At 51.9% G+C, this 14811-nt stretch overlaps 3 protein-coding genes across 6 annotated transcripts in view; 1 reads left to right on the forward strand and 2 right to left on the reverse strand.

The window, feature by feature from the left end:
- Positions 1 to 14811, forward strand: part of LOC6596628 (E3 ubiquitin-protein ligase TRIM9) — a 74391-nt gene that overhangs the window by 31337 nt on the left and 28243 nt on the right. The gene's annotated exons all lie outside the window — the stretch shown is intronic.
- On the reverse strand, positions 1321 to 2893 carry LOC6596626 (neurofilament medium polypeptide). Of its 3 annotated transcripts, none has more exons than XM_026987595.1 (3): positions 2542 to 2893; positions 1848 to 2485; positions 1321 to 1788 (listed from the first exon to the last, which is right to left on the reverse strand). In XM_026987595.1, the coding sequence occupies exons 1-3, from the start codon at positions 2749 to 2751 to the stop codon at positions 1563 to 1565; spliced, it is 1074 nt and encodes a 357-aa protein (XP_026843396.1). In that variant the 5' UTR covers positions 2752 to 2893; the 3' UTR covers positions 1321 to 1562. The 3 variants fall into 3 exon arrangements, with proteins under 3 accessions (XP_026843396.1, XP_026843394.1, XP_026843395.1); XM_026987593.1 differs by having other exon boundaries at positions 1848 to 2491; XM_026987594.1 differs by having other exon boundaries at positions 1848 to 2488; positions 2542 to 2892.
- Positions 5978 to 6689, reverse strand: LOC6596627 (acylphosphatase-2). The gene is made up of 4 exons (XM_002021599.2): positions 6524 to 6689; positions 6443 to 6459; positions 6282 to 6391; positions 5978 to 6216 (listed from the first exon to the last, which is right to left on the reverse strand). The coding sequence occupies exons 1-4, from the start codon at positions 6633 to 6635 to the stop codon at positions 6102 to 6104; spliced, it is 354 nt and encodes a 117-aa protein (XP_002021635.2). The 5' UTR covers positions 6636 to 6689; the 3' UTR covers positions 5978 to 6101.

Here is a 14811-nt window from a genome sequence, read left to right on the forward strand (position 1 = left end):
TTCAATTCCAATTCCAGCTCTGCCGGTTCCAGTTGCAAATCAATCAGAGAGGGAACGGGGGGGTGCCAGGAGGAACTCCTTCAGTCAATCAGCTAGAAATGGCAAATGACCAGCATGGAGGCATGGAGGCATGGAGGCATGGAGTGAAGGACAGACGATTGGTGGTTCGCTTTATGGGGGACGGGACTGCTTGTCATATTTCCTGTCTGCAAAGTGTTGAACGAAAGTTTTATGGCCATTTGATGGTTTTCTCGTTGATAAGAATAGCCAGCACTGAACTTGGGTTGGTTTTAAAGGAAATCCCACGGCAGGCAGCAGCAAGAAGGAGCTCCGATAATCTTGTGTATCAATCGTTTGCTTATCACTTCCAATATCGGCCATCTCTCGATTGCACAATCCCCGCCCCGGGGCCCCAGACGACAACTGTCAACAAATTGAAGCCCAGCCCCAGCCCCTGGACTCGTGGCCCATAATTACCCAGTCGACAAGGGCTCAATCGGAGGGAATCAAGGCGCTCGATGATTCGATGAAGAGTTTTACATGGAAAGTGACACATTTGTTGAAATAAATTTTGGCCCTGCGGCGGGGGGCGTGCCGGGCGTTCTCTGACATAATTGAAATTGACATATTTCATTGTAGGGTGCGCGGCAGAGGGGCGGGGAGGGGAGCGGAGCGGGGGCTGCCAAAGTAAATTTTCAATTTTCATCAAAAATGTACAAGGGATGGGCGGAGGGCGGGGGGCATGGGCCTGGACCTGGACCTGGGCATTGATTTGCTTTGATTCTGATTTGAATTCGGTTTCTGCTTTCCGTTTCATCGCCTGCTGTCAATGCTTTTGGCTTTTATTTGCCATTTTGCCGCGGGGTTGCGCCACCGACACTGCCACCGCCACGAAGGGAGCAGGCAGCAGGCAGCAGGCAGCAGGGATGTTGCAACAGCCTTTTCAGCCTATGGCTCTTCGCTGTCTGTCTGCCGCCTTCCAAGAGTGTCCGTGGCGCCCCCCGCCTGCGGGCCGCACACTTTTTGTTGCTGGGGGATTTTTGGCAGCTTTGAACGGATTAGCCGCCCGGGGAGCGCCGATTCTCACTCGCTGCTGATGATGATGATCGGATCGGATGGGAGTTAGGAAAAGTTTGAAGTTTTCTTAAAGCGGAAATGCCAGCAAAGTCTTCTCTTGTTCTCCCGCTTAAAGCCTTCGATTCAGTGCCCCAGAAAACCCTCAACCTCGGAGGGAGGGTCCATAAATTACAATGCCCGAAGAGGTGGCCAGGCCAGGTGCTATCTGGGTCAGTTTTCATTGTCTATGTGGGGGCGTGGGGCTTGGGGGGTGGGTATTCTTTTTATTTTCAAAGTGCAAAAACAGAAGTGGCACAAAAAGCCCGCGGACAAAGCCAACGGGACTTCTGTCCAGAAGCGGGTCGGATGGGGTCGGATGGCACTCCTAATGAGATGCACAGCTGGGTCTAGGGGGGTGGGGAGGGGCTTTCTGTTGTGCAAATGGAAGTAGGTCGTTCTTCAGTCAAGATCTGGCTTCGAAAGTGTTCCTTGTGATATTCGTTGCTTCAGATCCTTTGGGGCTTGCTCTTTTTGTAGGCTGCGGCGAGCTCCTGGAGCTCCCGCTTATAGTTGGACCGCATGTCGAGCTTGAGCCTCTTCAGCAGGCTGGAGCGGTATTGGTAGGTCTCCTCAAGGACATGCAGCTGGTTCTTGTACTCCATCTTGGCCACGCGATGCAGGATGGCGCGGACCACCAGTCTCGGGGCGGAGGAGAGTTGAGCGGCGCTGAGGCTGTGGCAGAAACGGGTAAACGGAATTAGATTATTGGCGACGTGGAGGAAAAGACTTACCTGGCGGTGGCCGCCGAGAATGTGGACGTCTGGCCCAGTTCCTTCAGGACGGACTTCCAGCCCCTCATGTGCTCGTTTTCGATGACAATGGCGGCCGCCTCCTCGGCCTCCTGGCGGTCCGCCTCCCGCTGCTTCTTTTCCAGGGCCTTGATTGCCTCCAGAAACTGCTGAATGTCCTCCTCCATCTTGGCACTATCCACGCGCCACTTGGCCGCCTTTTTGGCCTTTTTAGCCTTCTTTTTTGCCCCCGCAACGTCCCTTGGGGGCGACTGGGGCTTGGCTTCGGGGCTGGCCTCGGTCTCGGGGACCTCCGGCTTGGGGCTCTTGCCCAAGGATCTGGCCTCTTCGAGTAGCACGTTCAGCTTCTCCCTACGCTTGGCTTCTTTGAGCTGTTTCTCCTTCAGTTTCCTCTCTTCCTTGGCCATGGCGGACTCCTTTTTGGCCTGTTCCTTGGCCTCTTTTTCCTTCATTTTGGCCCTCTCCTCCGCTGTCAAGGTCTCTTCTTTAGACTCTTCAGATGCTATTTCGATCTCGATCAGCGAACTGCATTCATATTCGGTTTCACTGTAGTTTTCACTGGATTTTTCCACAGGGAACTCGGCATTTGTTAGGGCATTTTCCGCACAGTCCTGGCTCTCCTGCTGCTGAGGACTTTTATCAATCAGAGACCCGGAGAATCCCCCTTCAACATTACCTTTCCATCTACCGAGGATTGGTCTTCCTCTGCCTCCACTGCCTCCACCATAATTTGCTTCTCCTGCTCCTGGTTTTGCATCGCCCTCGGACTCTTTTCGGTTAATGGCCCGAACTCCTCCAATCCCGCAGGACTCCCCTGGCCGAACTGAATGAACTCCTTCGACATCTCGATGCCGACCTGTCCCTCGCTGAGTGCACGTGCCTCCATCTTGCAAGTTGAGTTTCTGTTTGTTTTGTGCAAAAATTAACCTTTACATTACATTAAAAGACTGGGATTTGGATTCTGAGTGGCAGCTCAAGGGCTTCGGCTTTGGCCTAAAACTTCAACCTTCAACCTTTGACTTTTGACTATTCGTTTGCCTGCTTGTTGTTTGTTTTTTGGAGAATGAAATGCAGGGCTACTGAGAGAGGCTACTATCTTCAAAGGGAAACCGAGGACCGAGAACCGAGGACCGAGGCCCCGAGGCGTTTGGGATCCGATCCCCTGAAAATGAAGGCCCCGGAAGACCCAACCAAGTTTTTCCCTTCCTGGGCAGGCCCTTACCCTTCAGCCCCTTCCCGCGCCTGAGAACTGCATTCGAAGGGCCTTAGAGATGGGAGGACATTCATTCATCAAAGTGGCACGCAACATGAGGCGGAGGCGGAGGCCGAGGCGGAGCCCTGCAATCCCATATTCATGCAGAATTAGTTGCGGATTTTCCAATTTTCCACAAGCCGGAATTGTGTTTGCGGCTGCGGCTGTAAAATTTTAATAAATTTCTTGTCGGGTGGTAACTGCTGTTGCTGCCCCCCAACTCTGCCCCGTCCCCGTCCTCGTCCCATCTGCCACACACCCTGGAGCTCTGGAGCTGTGGATTTGTGGAGTATATAATGCAACATTTGCGCAACGAGCACAATTTTTTGGAGGACTAGAATGGTTTTGCGTCTAGACAACGCCCTGGGCGGAGATTGGGGGTCGGGGAGGGAGTTCTGGGGAAGCTGGGGGGCCTGGTGATGCGGATATTTCGGCCCACGTATCGGAGTCTGTCTGGACGATCCGCGTGTGCCCGGACTGAGATTTGGAGAACAGTCTGCTGCCACTTTCGGGGCTCGTGCCTTGCTTAGCAGGGCCCCAAGAAACATGGTCTGCATCCGTAATAAGCCTCGCCTGGGACTGGGCCGGAGGCTGGGCTGCAGTGCAGTGCAGGGGGAGGGGGGCGCAGCAGCTGAGGAACAGCCCGGAATTGGTATTAGTTTTAGGATTCCCAGATAGACATATGTGCGGTGCCGAAATAGCTACCATTTCCCCTCGGAAGTTTCGGCCAAGGAAACGCGGGAGCAACAATCGTAGGAGGAAGAAGTGTAGGGATAAAGTGGCCACGATTCATCCAGAATTCTTCCTGCATAGAGGCTGGAGATCGTCCCAGGCTGTACCCAACTGTTCATTCCACCGCTATCGTAGGAGTACATCCCAATCCCTTGCAGGAATACAGGATACCAGGGAGACATCGTTGAAAGTCGTATTAAATGTTGTTGAATGATTCTAATGCCATTCCTGCCAAGAGCCGCATTTGCATTTCAATGGCGCCTCAATTGGCGGCACAAAGTGGGACAAAGTTCCTTCTGGGCTTTCATTAGCATAACCGCGCCACCCGCCGCCCCCCCGGCACATCCTCGTTGCCACACTGCTGCACCGATCAATGGGAATCAATGTGCCAATGAACTCGTTATCAACGCTTTCTGGCAGCTAATGGAATGGCTTTGCCACGGCTTACTCCTCGACATGCAACCGCTGCACGCGAGGCCAAAGTTTCAACAGCCCCGCCCTTCCCCCCGCCCTCCCCCACCCTCGCCTGGTGCTGCACAGGGAAAATTATTACAATTATTATTATATTTTTGTGGCGATGTTTATGCTCAAATTTGGAGTCACGCACGATGCGGCAAACTGTCAGCCGGAAACGGAATTGATTATCGGCTTTTAGCTGCTACCCTTCTGCACCCACACCCCCGCACCGTCTTCGGTTCGTGCCCCCCCCGCCCCCTGCGTGCTGCGGCAAGCTCTTTTATCTGCTTGCGTGCCGCGTTGCCATTCGGTGGCATTTAATGACTCAATTTGGGGCCTGGTTTTTCGGCTTCAGTAATTAGTTGACGGTGCTGTAGACTCCGATCTAGATTGCCTGGACTTATCCTGTGCCTGTTCCGAGACTCCAAATCCTGAGTCGGCTCCGATTCAGTATGCAAAATTCTACCCACATTTCAACATTGGCTCGCCAGTTCCGACGTAGAAACTGTTTGGTTTTTTTCGGCTTTTGTTTGGGAAAAACTGCCCGGCGTGTTCCTTAATGAGTGACAAAAAGGCGTAAGTTGATCGAAGAGCAGACCACATCCAACGACGGCCCCGAGTCGCAGAGCCGAGGGAGCGAAGGGCCATGAAGCCGCTCAAAGTAGCTCTGGCTCTGGCCCTCTTTGGTAATCGCGGCACAGCCAATCACCCCATGTTCCTATCGTTTTTCTTTTGGACCTATTTCTTCATGAAGCTCCTCGCGCGCGACTCCGCCCGGTATGCAGTTCAGCACGCCCGTCGGGGCGCCCGAGACCCGGCGCAAGATGCTGCTCTTCAAGAGGCTGCTGCGCAGGGAGCTGCAGCGCGAGGCCCAGACGCCCCAGCAGATCCGTACGGCCCGGCAGCGGAGGGACCAGCAGGAGGCCCACGGCGTCTTCCCAGCGTCCTGATCGCTGGCGGGGAGCTGGCTGCAAATCCAAATTAAATTATCGGCAGTTCAAAATTAAATATGGAAAAATATTAAACCCTTTGGAGCACAAATCGAGTCGTTTTTATCTCTCGATGGCCCCCCCCCTGATGGGCCGAGTGGCCAAATGGCCAACAAAAACAACAATTTGTTTAGCCAGTGCACTCTTGCGGTCTCAGCGCTTTTTAATAGAGTGTTTGCCAGACACACAGAGAACACGGCAACAATCAAAAGCCCCCCCCTCCCTCGAAAGGGGATAAAAAACAAGCCCCCAGAGGGGCGGGGCAGAGGCTTTTAATTGGCAGCACGGCGACAACTGTTACCATCGAGAACTCAGTCAACTTTTATTTACTTATGCAAATTCGTGGTGGCTCTTTTTTCGGGGCAGCAAAATATTTGTCGCAAAACTGGCAAAAGCCAGCCGGAACTTTGCCCGTTTCGAAAACATTTTGACGACTGGGAAAATAAATTGAAATTGTTTTGACAATTGACGGTGGAGTGGTGGGGGTAGGGCAGGGGCAGGGGACGGGTCGGGCACTCCTGGTAAAAATGAACAGAAAAATATTAGATGGACAATTTATTTTGGCTCATGGCCTAACTAATTGGCCGCCGGACGGACATCCCCCGGAGGGACAGGGACAGGGCCAAAACTTTCGGCAACTTTGGCCATTTGTGGCTTACACATCATCGCAATTGGTAGGACAATTGTCACGTTTCCCCTCAAAGAACGGGGGAGGGGGGAGCCTTTTATTTATTCTTGTAATTATGTGCAGGATTATGGTCCGTCTACGGGTGTGTGCAGTGCAGTGCAGGAGGAGGATCCCTTGCCTTAGCGTCGGATGGAGAATTTCTCGAAGCTGGGAATCACCAGCGGCTCGTGGGAGGAGAAGACGGCCTTTTGGATCACCGACCGAGGACTGCCCTTGTGCTGGAGCCAGTCCTTCCTAGGGGGGGGGGGGGAAGAGAGGGGAGGGTATGAGATGAATAAAACCACAACCTGATCGCTCACATTTCAATTATGTTCTCCAGGGTTCCCTCCATCACGCCCTTGACAGTGCCCTCGTCGGTGTTCATGCACCACCCGACCAGTCCCAGCTGCTGGGCCTTCTTGTTGGTGTGCTAAAGGGGGGGGCCGCCATTAGGAGGTTAAAAGAGTACTCGATGGATTACCTTCCGGAAGAAGACACCTGCCGGGGAGGAGGGGGACAAAGATTAGACTCAAGCCGTGGCCTTTTCGGCGGCGCCTCTTACCCTGGACCTTGCCGAAGACCTCGAACATGCAGCGGAAAATGCTGGCCGCATTGGGGGCCGCCAGGGGGGTCACGGCCGGGGTAAATTTCGACTTGGTAATTTTGTTGTTCATTTCGGAGCTTGAGATTTTCAGATTTTCGTTTTTGAATGGATCTAGCACTAGGACTGGGAAATATGTAGGAATTTGGGTGTAGATCTACGTCGAATTGATGGAAATATCAGGCACACTCGGATTGTGGATTCTCCTGGCATTTTCCGGCTTGCTCTCCATTAAAATTAACAACAATTTTTCACGGCCATTTCACAGCGCAGATTCTCCATCAGCGGGCACTCGGCACCTTTAGGTCTGCTCTCTCGCCTTCGCCTTCGCCGTCGCCTTCGCCTTCGCCACTTCCGGTTCGTTAAGTTTAACGGCTGCCCGCGAGAATCTGCCAAAAGGTGGGTCCCCGGGAGACGCACATTTGAGAGTGCTCCGAGAGCTCGAATTGAACGCCCCTCAACCCCCGTCGGTGGAGACTTCAATAAAACGCTTGACGCCGGAGGCGAACTGACATTTTCCATTAAGTGCAGACAGCTCCAGAAACGGAGAAAACAGCAGAATGCCAGCGGCTCATTTGCCAAAGGGCTGGGCGGCTGGGGTGGCAGAGAAGGCGGGGTGGCTGGGCGGCTGTGCGGTGGGGTGGCAGAGGGGCGGCCAGGGCTCCCTGGGAGTCACGTGTGTGGGTCGTTCTTTTTGTGGACTGTTGATTATGATGGGGCCCCAACACGGCCACGGCAGGCGAAAAATTTAGGACGGAACTATCTGAGAGGATCTCGCTAATACTCGTGGAGGAAGCCTTTGGTCGGACAACATCAAAGTGCCATCAACAGGCAGCCGAGGGCTGCACTTGCTTCAAGGATACGGCTTGTCCCGCCATCCCGTGTCCTGCCCTGTCCTGTCCTGTCTTGTCCTATGCCATGTTCCTCCTATCGGTTGCAGCAACTTTTCTTTCCTACAATAACATTTATTTCGAAGATATTCCGAGGCGCGTTTTCCCTCTTCTCCGCTCATCTCCGCTCTGCTCCTATCTTCTCTCTTTGGGGACATTGTGAAGTGTTGCCAGTGTGGAAAAGTAATCAAAAGATATTTTGTCAGCTTCGCCAGCAGACGCTGGCACAACTTTCCTCTTGCCTCTTGCCACTCTTTCCACTCCTGCCTCCTGCCTCTTGCCACACTTTCCTCTCGACAATTCTTAAAGTTCAAATTGAAGAGCGACGAGCAGTTCTTTCCCCAACTTTCAGTCAAATATTGGATTAGCAAATTGACGTTTATGCAATTTGGGGGGTGGTGGGGGGCGGCCCCCATCGTCGCCCCGTGGCTGGGCCTGCGGCGGCTTTTCCAAACAGTTTCACATCTCAAATTCGTTACAAATTGCTGACACAATGGAAATTTGCATAAAATTTCCATATGCATTTGTCGAGAGCGATAGAGCGGAGGAGAACGGGAACCCCGGACAATGCTAAGCCTCCGCCGGAACAAAAAAAGGTGAAAACGGGCAAATATTTATGAACAGAACCGTCGAAGAGGGTGCCGCGGTGCGCGGCGAGGGTATTCCCGTGTGTGGCATAAAAACTTGGCCAGTCCAAGGTGGAAAAGGGGCTGGGGCTGGGGCCTTGGGTCTGGGTCTAGGCAGAGTCGACTTAATTTATTTGCAACTCCGTCTCAGGAGCGGCCCAGAATGTTGCCGGTTATCAACCAATTTTCATTAAAGCTTCTAAATTGTTGTTTATGACTGGCCCACGCCACAGGCACAGCCCCAAAGGGATCTCTGGCCCTGTCTCGCCGTGGGCTTTCGAGTTCATTTCATATTCATGGACGCCAAATGCAGATTCCGCAGCCTCCGGGCCGGAGTTGGACCCACACTTTCGCTTTTTCGTCGCCGTTAATAAACTTTGGCAATTATCCGTGCGGCCTGTTGCTGTAAATTACGGGGATTTGCAGCGGACGGAAGAAGAGAGAGAGGGCAGATCGCGTGGCTGTAGATTGGGCAGGGCTTTCGCTTTCACCGAGGAAATCTTCGCCGAAATCTATTCCTATTAAAGACCTGCCTGCTCCCTGCTTCCGGCTACCCCTTTTAGGCAGTCTTCGATTCCGGTATGGGGAAGAACACGTGTTTTGTGCCGGAAAAAGTGAAAAAAGTTGTGACACACAGCTTGCGCTTCAAAATAATTGCATTACACGTGACTGTCGGAAGAGAAAATGGAAAAACCCGTCCACACAAGGAGGTTCGGGGTCTGGCAAGGACCGCAAGGACCGCACAAGACCACAGAGAGACCACAATCCTCACCTTGGCAGGGGGGCGGAGGACCCCGACTCGTTGGCAGGACGACTTTTCATATTTCAAGGCGTGAATCCCTCTGTGTGGGTGGGCGAGTGGGTGGCAGCAACTCCTTGGAGCTGGCAAATCCTTTTTCTTAACCCAAGCGTGCACATACTTGAAGTGTGCTTAACCCACACTTAGTCTCTGTCTGTTGCCCCCTCCCCCCACCCCCCAGCCGCCGCATCCGCCATGTTTGATGTGGTCTCCGCACCACAAATCACCAGGGCGGCAGTGTCTGGAATTTATGCTCCATCTTGGGCAGCCCTCGCCCTCCGCCCTCGTCCGCGCTTAGTGCCGGTTATGTCTGTGATTTGGCCCTGCCACGCCCTAATCTGACACTGATGTACACCATTTTAGTGGAGGAGGTAACCATTCAAGCGCAACGCGACGAAACGAGACATCTTCCACTCCGAGAGGGGGGTGGGAGGGAGGGTCAGAGGGCCAGCCAGAACCATTAGCTTTTTTCCCGATTTTCATCTTTCGCCGCTCTCCCGCCTTTTTGGGGTCTCTCGATCTGGGTAAATATTTTCACAAAATTATTTCACGCTTGATTGGAACGTGAAACGGAACAGGAAATCACTTATGACATTCTGTTCTATTGATTTTTGATTTTTGATTTCTGATTTGGGGTTCAGTCGAATGTTCGAATGGGAATCGACTTTAAATTACAAGTATTAGATATTCTCGGTGTAAAAAGGCTCTGAATTATGGATGATTACTGGGGAAATGGCAGATTTTAGGATATCCCAAGGCAGGGTCTGGTGGAAAGCCCATGGCTATGCGTGAATAATGGAGAACCCGCGAAGCAGTCGCAAATGAATTGGATTTTTGGGGTATTTCCAGGCATAAAGTGCTCAAAGTTTCGGGTCTGGCAGCCTCCATTGTCCGCTGCAAAGTGCCTTTGCTGTTTGCCATGTAACATGTTACTCGCAGGATGCTCGCAGGATACAAGGTAGCATCTGGGCAGGGGCACGGGGGGCGGGGGGAAGTCTATCCTGCAGCAGGCCCATACATACAATAAACTGATTGTAACTGCAATCAGTTAGCAGACAAAGCAGGAGCTCTCGGCCCGGGCCAACTACAAAGGCGACGACTGTTTGCCAAGTTGTAATAAAGTTTGGTAAACAAGTTGGCCAACACACACAGCCAGAGCCAGGACTGGAATGGAAACCGAGTACACCAGTCTGTAGCCACTCCCCCTCCACCACCCCCTGCACTGCCATTACTCACACTCTCGTTTCGCAGGCAACTTCGAACAGGTCGTATCTTAAATTCTAATTCCAATGCAATTGCAACAAGCAAGAGCAAATTTTCAGGTGTGCTCCGCAAAGATTTCCCAACTAATGCTCGTTCTCCCTCTCTCTCTCTCTTGCAGGTATGTGCATCCGCCATTTTGTTATTCCTTTGTGCTACGTCTACGTGTACGTGTGTGTGTGTGTGTGTGAGTAAGTGGCAAACAAATGCACCGTTCCAGCACAGAATAGATAATAAAGTACTCGGCAATCGGTGGCAGCCAGCTCTCGGCCTCTCTCTGCGGCATAGCACACTTTTTGGCGTGCGGTACGTGCCGCTTATCAAATGCATCCGACCCGGACCCGGACCCGGACCCGGACCCGGACAGCAACAATGGGCTCGTGGCGTACAGTTTTCCGGCTTGGCAGAGCCACCAAATGGATCCATCTGTGACTCTGCCAGCAGTAGGATCCAGAACTATCCTAAGAAGCAACCAAGTAGTGGGGCATCCCCCACTTTGAAAGGGTATTCCGGGCTCGCCTGGAGGTTGGGTTTTCCCCCCCACAATCCTTCTCCGCAATTTCCTCCCATTTTCTGCGCAGTGCATCGCTTCTGCTCTGCTCTGCGCTACTTTCCCAGTTTGTTTATTTAATGTTATTCACTTATCCAGCATGTGCAGGCTGCAGGAGCGACTGGCAGACTGCCGGAATGACTGACTGACTGCTCAGTGATGTTGAAACGTGCCCCACCCCCCCCTGCTGAGGGTTCCTCCCACGCTGCTCTGAGCAATCTCGTGCTCATTTCGATGGCCGCATTCATTAGCCAACTTAACGCCTTTAATTAAATGCCTCAAGACGGAGGCACTGCCCCTCCAGCTCACCCCCTCTTCCCCTCTCTGCTCACACCTCGTCGAATCCGACGATTACACGATGATGGCATCCGTAATTATGCTCTGGCCTTTAATTCCTTGCCCATATTTGCTAATGCAATTATTGCGGATAATTATGCGTTTATTGAACAAATGAAATCAGTGCAGGGGTAGGGGCAGAGGCAGGGCGTGCGGGGAGGGAAGACTGGTGCTCCCGTCTGCTCCCGATGGACAGGCTGTCTGGCATCGGTCCTGTTTGGAATTCCATTTAATAGGCCCTCCAGGCTGCTGCTGCTGCTTCTGTTTGCCATCAGGGGACTCCTTCTCCCGCCCCTCCTCCTCCTCCTGCCCCTGATCCTGGCCTGGTCATTGTACATATCTGTAGCTGTCTGCCGGCTGGATGGCCGGCCACAACCGAAATTGCATTATTGGTTAAATATTTTTGGGCAACAAAACTGGCCCTCCCCCCCGCTGTGGATGTGGAGCCCATTGTCGGGCCAACAGTGTTGCGCCTCCGTTGGCCAATTGCATTTTAATCGCGCCAGAGGGATAAGGATGGGCAGGGGAATGGGGGGCAATCCGTTAATGAAGTGGCGGCCAAGTGGAGCAACAATAATGATGTGGCGGGGAATAAATTTGGGCAATGTTTAGCTATGTTTTTGGAATCGAAGGGCAAACATTGGGGAGTACATAGGATGTTTGGGGACCGCTCCGAGCCCCGAAATTGTTTCCTTTTAATGAAAAAGTTGTGCTTAATGGACTGATATGATTTACTGGAGATGCAGCCACTTCGGTGGCGTGCCACTCGTCTGTGCATCGGATGGAAAGCATAGAGGGAATCAGCACGGAATATAGCAGGTCTTTGCCGGGTGTAAGCCTCCAGGAAGGCTCCACAAAAGCACAAATAATTGATGTCCCCGCCAGAAAAGATTCGCAGCGAATACTCGTGGAGCACACCTGGGGAGATGATCATAAATGCATCACTTGGCACATTGGCAGTGCCACACCCCCCACTCCCCCCTCTCTCGACAGCCCTTTCGGATGTGTGGCCAACAGCCAAAGAATATTATTCTCTTTCCTTCCTCGTGGAGCCACATGTGGAGCAAATTTCCTTGGGCGGAGACCATTAAACGGTCAACGACGAAACGGAAGTTTATTTTGTGCATCAATCGGATAATTCTCTGCAGTGGGGGATAGTCTTGGCTGCCAAAAGGGGGTTGGTGGGGCCAGAACATGGGGACGGTCTTCGGAGACAGATGTGAAAATTGTCTAATGGAGCAGCATTCCCAGCCCCAGCCCCAGTCCCGGTGGCTCCTCTGCTATCTTGTATTCATGAAGTGCAAATTGTGAGAAAAGGAAAAATCAACGCGAATTGAAGATCAGGGAGGGACAGAGGGGGGCAGGGAGGCAGAGAGGAGCCTGAAGTTGTGTGAAACATGCGGAAATAACATGAATTTAAGTGAATTTAGTGAGAGAACACATCAGCAACAAATCAAGAGACAGAACAAGAGACAGAGGAGACAGAGAGATGGAGAGATGGAGAGACGGAGAGACCAAAATAAAACTGCACTGAGGAGACCTTTACTTAGACTCGAATGAGACTCGAATAAGAGCAGGCAACTCCTGGATTCCTCCTCTGGGGAACTGGCTTCTGGTTTGGTCCGGGCCAAGGCAAATATAAATCTTCTCTGGCCCACAAAACACTCTAAGACTTTGCCTTGGTTTTGGTCTTTTTGGGTCTCCCCCTCCATCTGCCCCCCCCATCTGGCTTATTTAAACATGTAAGTGGGGCTGGGACGAAACTAATTGTTTCCAGGTGATTGAGTGGGGCCTGGGATTTGCGATGAAAGGGCCCGGGGATTATGACAAGCAATTAGTCAAAAGTTTCGGAGCACTCGGAAAGTTTGAGTGATGTGCGGATGAAGGACTTAGCTTTTAGAAGGATCTCACTGATCCCACATACCATAGCCTACTTAGGCCCCTCCTCTGCATAACTGTCGAACATATTAGGCCTGTTCGAGGCAGTCGTATATCAAGAAGGTTCTCATTTGCACACATTAAAACTGCTGCCTGATGCTGGTCATAAATTGGCCAAAAGTGGCGCGCCGAAGGGAGGGAAAGGCAAAAATGTTTTTGGCAAACTGCAATTTACTGAATATATATCGCATCAGTGCAATGCCCGTCCGATATCCATCCCATTGTCCATCCGCTCCATTGAAATTTACATATTTTTCCACTCAAAAGGCAATTGAAATGGAAAATGCACTGAATTTCCATAAAAATATATGTATTGCCCACAGTTCCTCGTTATTTATTTACTGACTCCAAACCGAATCGAATCGCATCGAATCGAAGCGAACAACAAAGCCAAATCCCCACTTGGCACAAGTCCCTCTGATTTTGCGCTTTTCTGGGTTCGGGTTCGGGTTCGGTTTCGGGATGGGGTTTGTGTCTGATTCATGTGACCCACTAAAGCAGAAAGCAGACAAAAATACAAATAGTAAAGGAAATAGTGGGGTGCTATTGCTTATCACTAGGACAAGCCACCGAACGGGGCAACAAAAGGAGTCGATTGCTGGCTATCGGTACATCAGTGGTCCCCCAGTGGATTTATGGGCGTCGATTATTCATGAAAAGTGTTGCGGGACAGGGGCAGATCGGAACTGGTGGATTATTATATCTTTAAGTCGGGAAAATGATCTAGTAGCCAGGCTTTTGGGGGCCTCTCGCTATCTATCGGGCTTCAGTGCACTTGGAGGTGTGTCCAGGCCTTGAAGTATGCCCGTCATCGGGGCACGCCGGGTCGGAGCCACGCATGACTTGCCAAAGCCGCTCCGTCGTCAGCTGGAGCTAATGCATTCGAGGCACTCCCTGCTGCACACGTCCAGAGCCGATATGTGTCGATACTCTCGTAGGAAATGTCATTAAAATTGCTCTTCATAAATCACACACAGAAGCGCAGAAGGAAGAAGAAGTACCATGTTCCTAGGCAGCAGCCTGAGCATAACCTCATTTTACGGTCCATGAACTGCAGCGGCAACGGTAGAACCTGGCAGCCGGCACCCACACACCGCACACCCCACTCCCCCCACCCCCTACAGCCCACACCCCACTGCAGACATCGAGACATCGAGTGCTCCTAGACTTTGAGGTTTTTTGTTACATGAATGAATGTCTGCAATTGCAGTTTGGCATTGAAGTGCAGTTTGATTGTGGCACATGTACAAAGTGCGTTATGATTTTTTGGAGAGGCTGCCAGGGTCCAGAGACTGGAGACTGGCTATTGGAGCGGCAGCTGCAAAGACAGCTTTGATTGAAGTGGGCCTGGCTGGAGGAGAGGCAGGGGTTGAGCTTAGACGCCCCACAAGGGTCCCAGAAGGAGAGGAAATAGCCAGCAATATAGTCTGTCTCGGAGAAGAGTTACCTCTACATATTCGAACTTTAATTCAATCTGGTACTCCCTCCGGAGATCCCTCAGATCCGCTCTGGAAATGTCTTAAATTAAAGCCGCAGCTCGGAGACGGAGACACTCTGGACCATAAATAACAATCGATGTTCTTATCACATTATTCGAGCGATAAATCAAGTGGCAGCCAACGCTGCCCCCCGCACTCGGCCGCCCGTCTGTGGGTATTGGAAAATCCGTGAATAATTAAAATGAATTGCCTCCCCCACCCAAGATGGCTTTTTAAAGTTATCTATCCCTCCATGTGTGTGTGGGGAGGGCTTTCTTCTTCAATATTTTGATAGCCCCAATGCCAGAGCAATAAATAAATTAACACCAGGGGCGCTGATGATGTGCATCGTCCCCTCCTCTAGAGAATACT

This window comes from Drosophila persimilis, unplaced genomic scaffold (assembly GCF_003286085.1).
Source record: "Drosophila persimilis strain 14011-0111.01,24,50 unplaced genomic scaffold, DperRS2 tig00000124-arrow-pilon, whole genome shotgun sequence".
Lineage (NCBI taxonomy): Eukaryota > Metazoa > Arthropoda > Insecta > Diptera > Drosophilidae > Drosophila > Drosophila persimilis.

Coding starts and splice junctions, on each gene's coding strand:
- LOC6596626 (XM_026987593.1), bottom strand. CDS start 2,751: ATGGAGGCACGTGCACTCAGCGAGGGACAGGTCGGCATCGAGATGTCG. Junction 2,492..2,541: donor AATCCTCGGTAGATGGAAAG/GTAATGTTGAAG, acceptor AAAAGTCCTCAG/CAGCAGGAGAGCCAGGACTG. Junction 1,789..1,847: donor TTCTCGGCGGCCACCGCCAG/GTAAGTCTTTTC, acceptor TTTCTGCCACAG/CCTCAGCGCCGCTCAACTCT.
- LOC6596627 (XM_002021599.2), bottom strand. CDS start 6,635: ATGAACAACAAAATTACCAAGTCGAAATTTACCCCGGCCGTGACCCCC. Junction 6,217..6,281: donor CTGGAGAACATAATTGAAAT/GTGAGCGATCAG, acceptor CCCCCCCCCTAG/GAAGGACTGGCTCCAGCACA.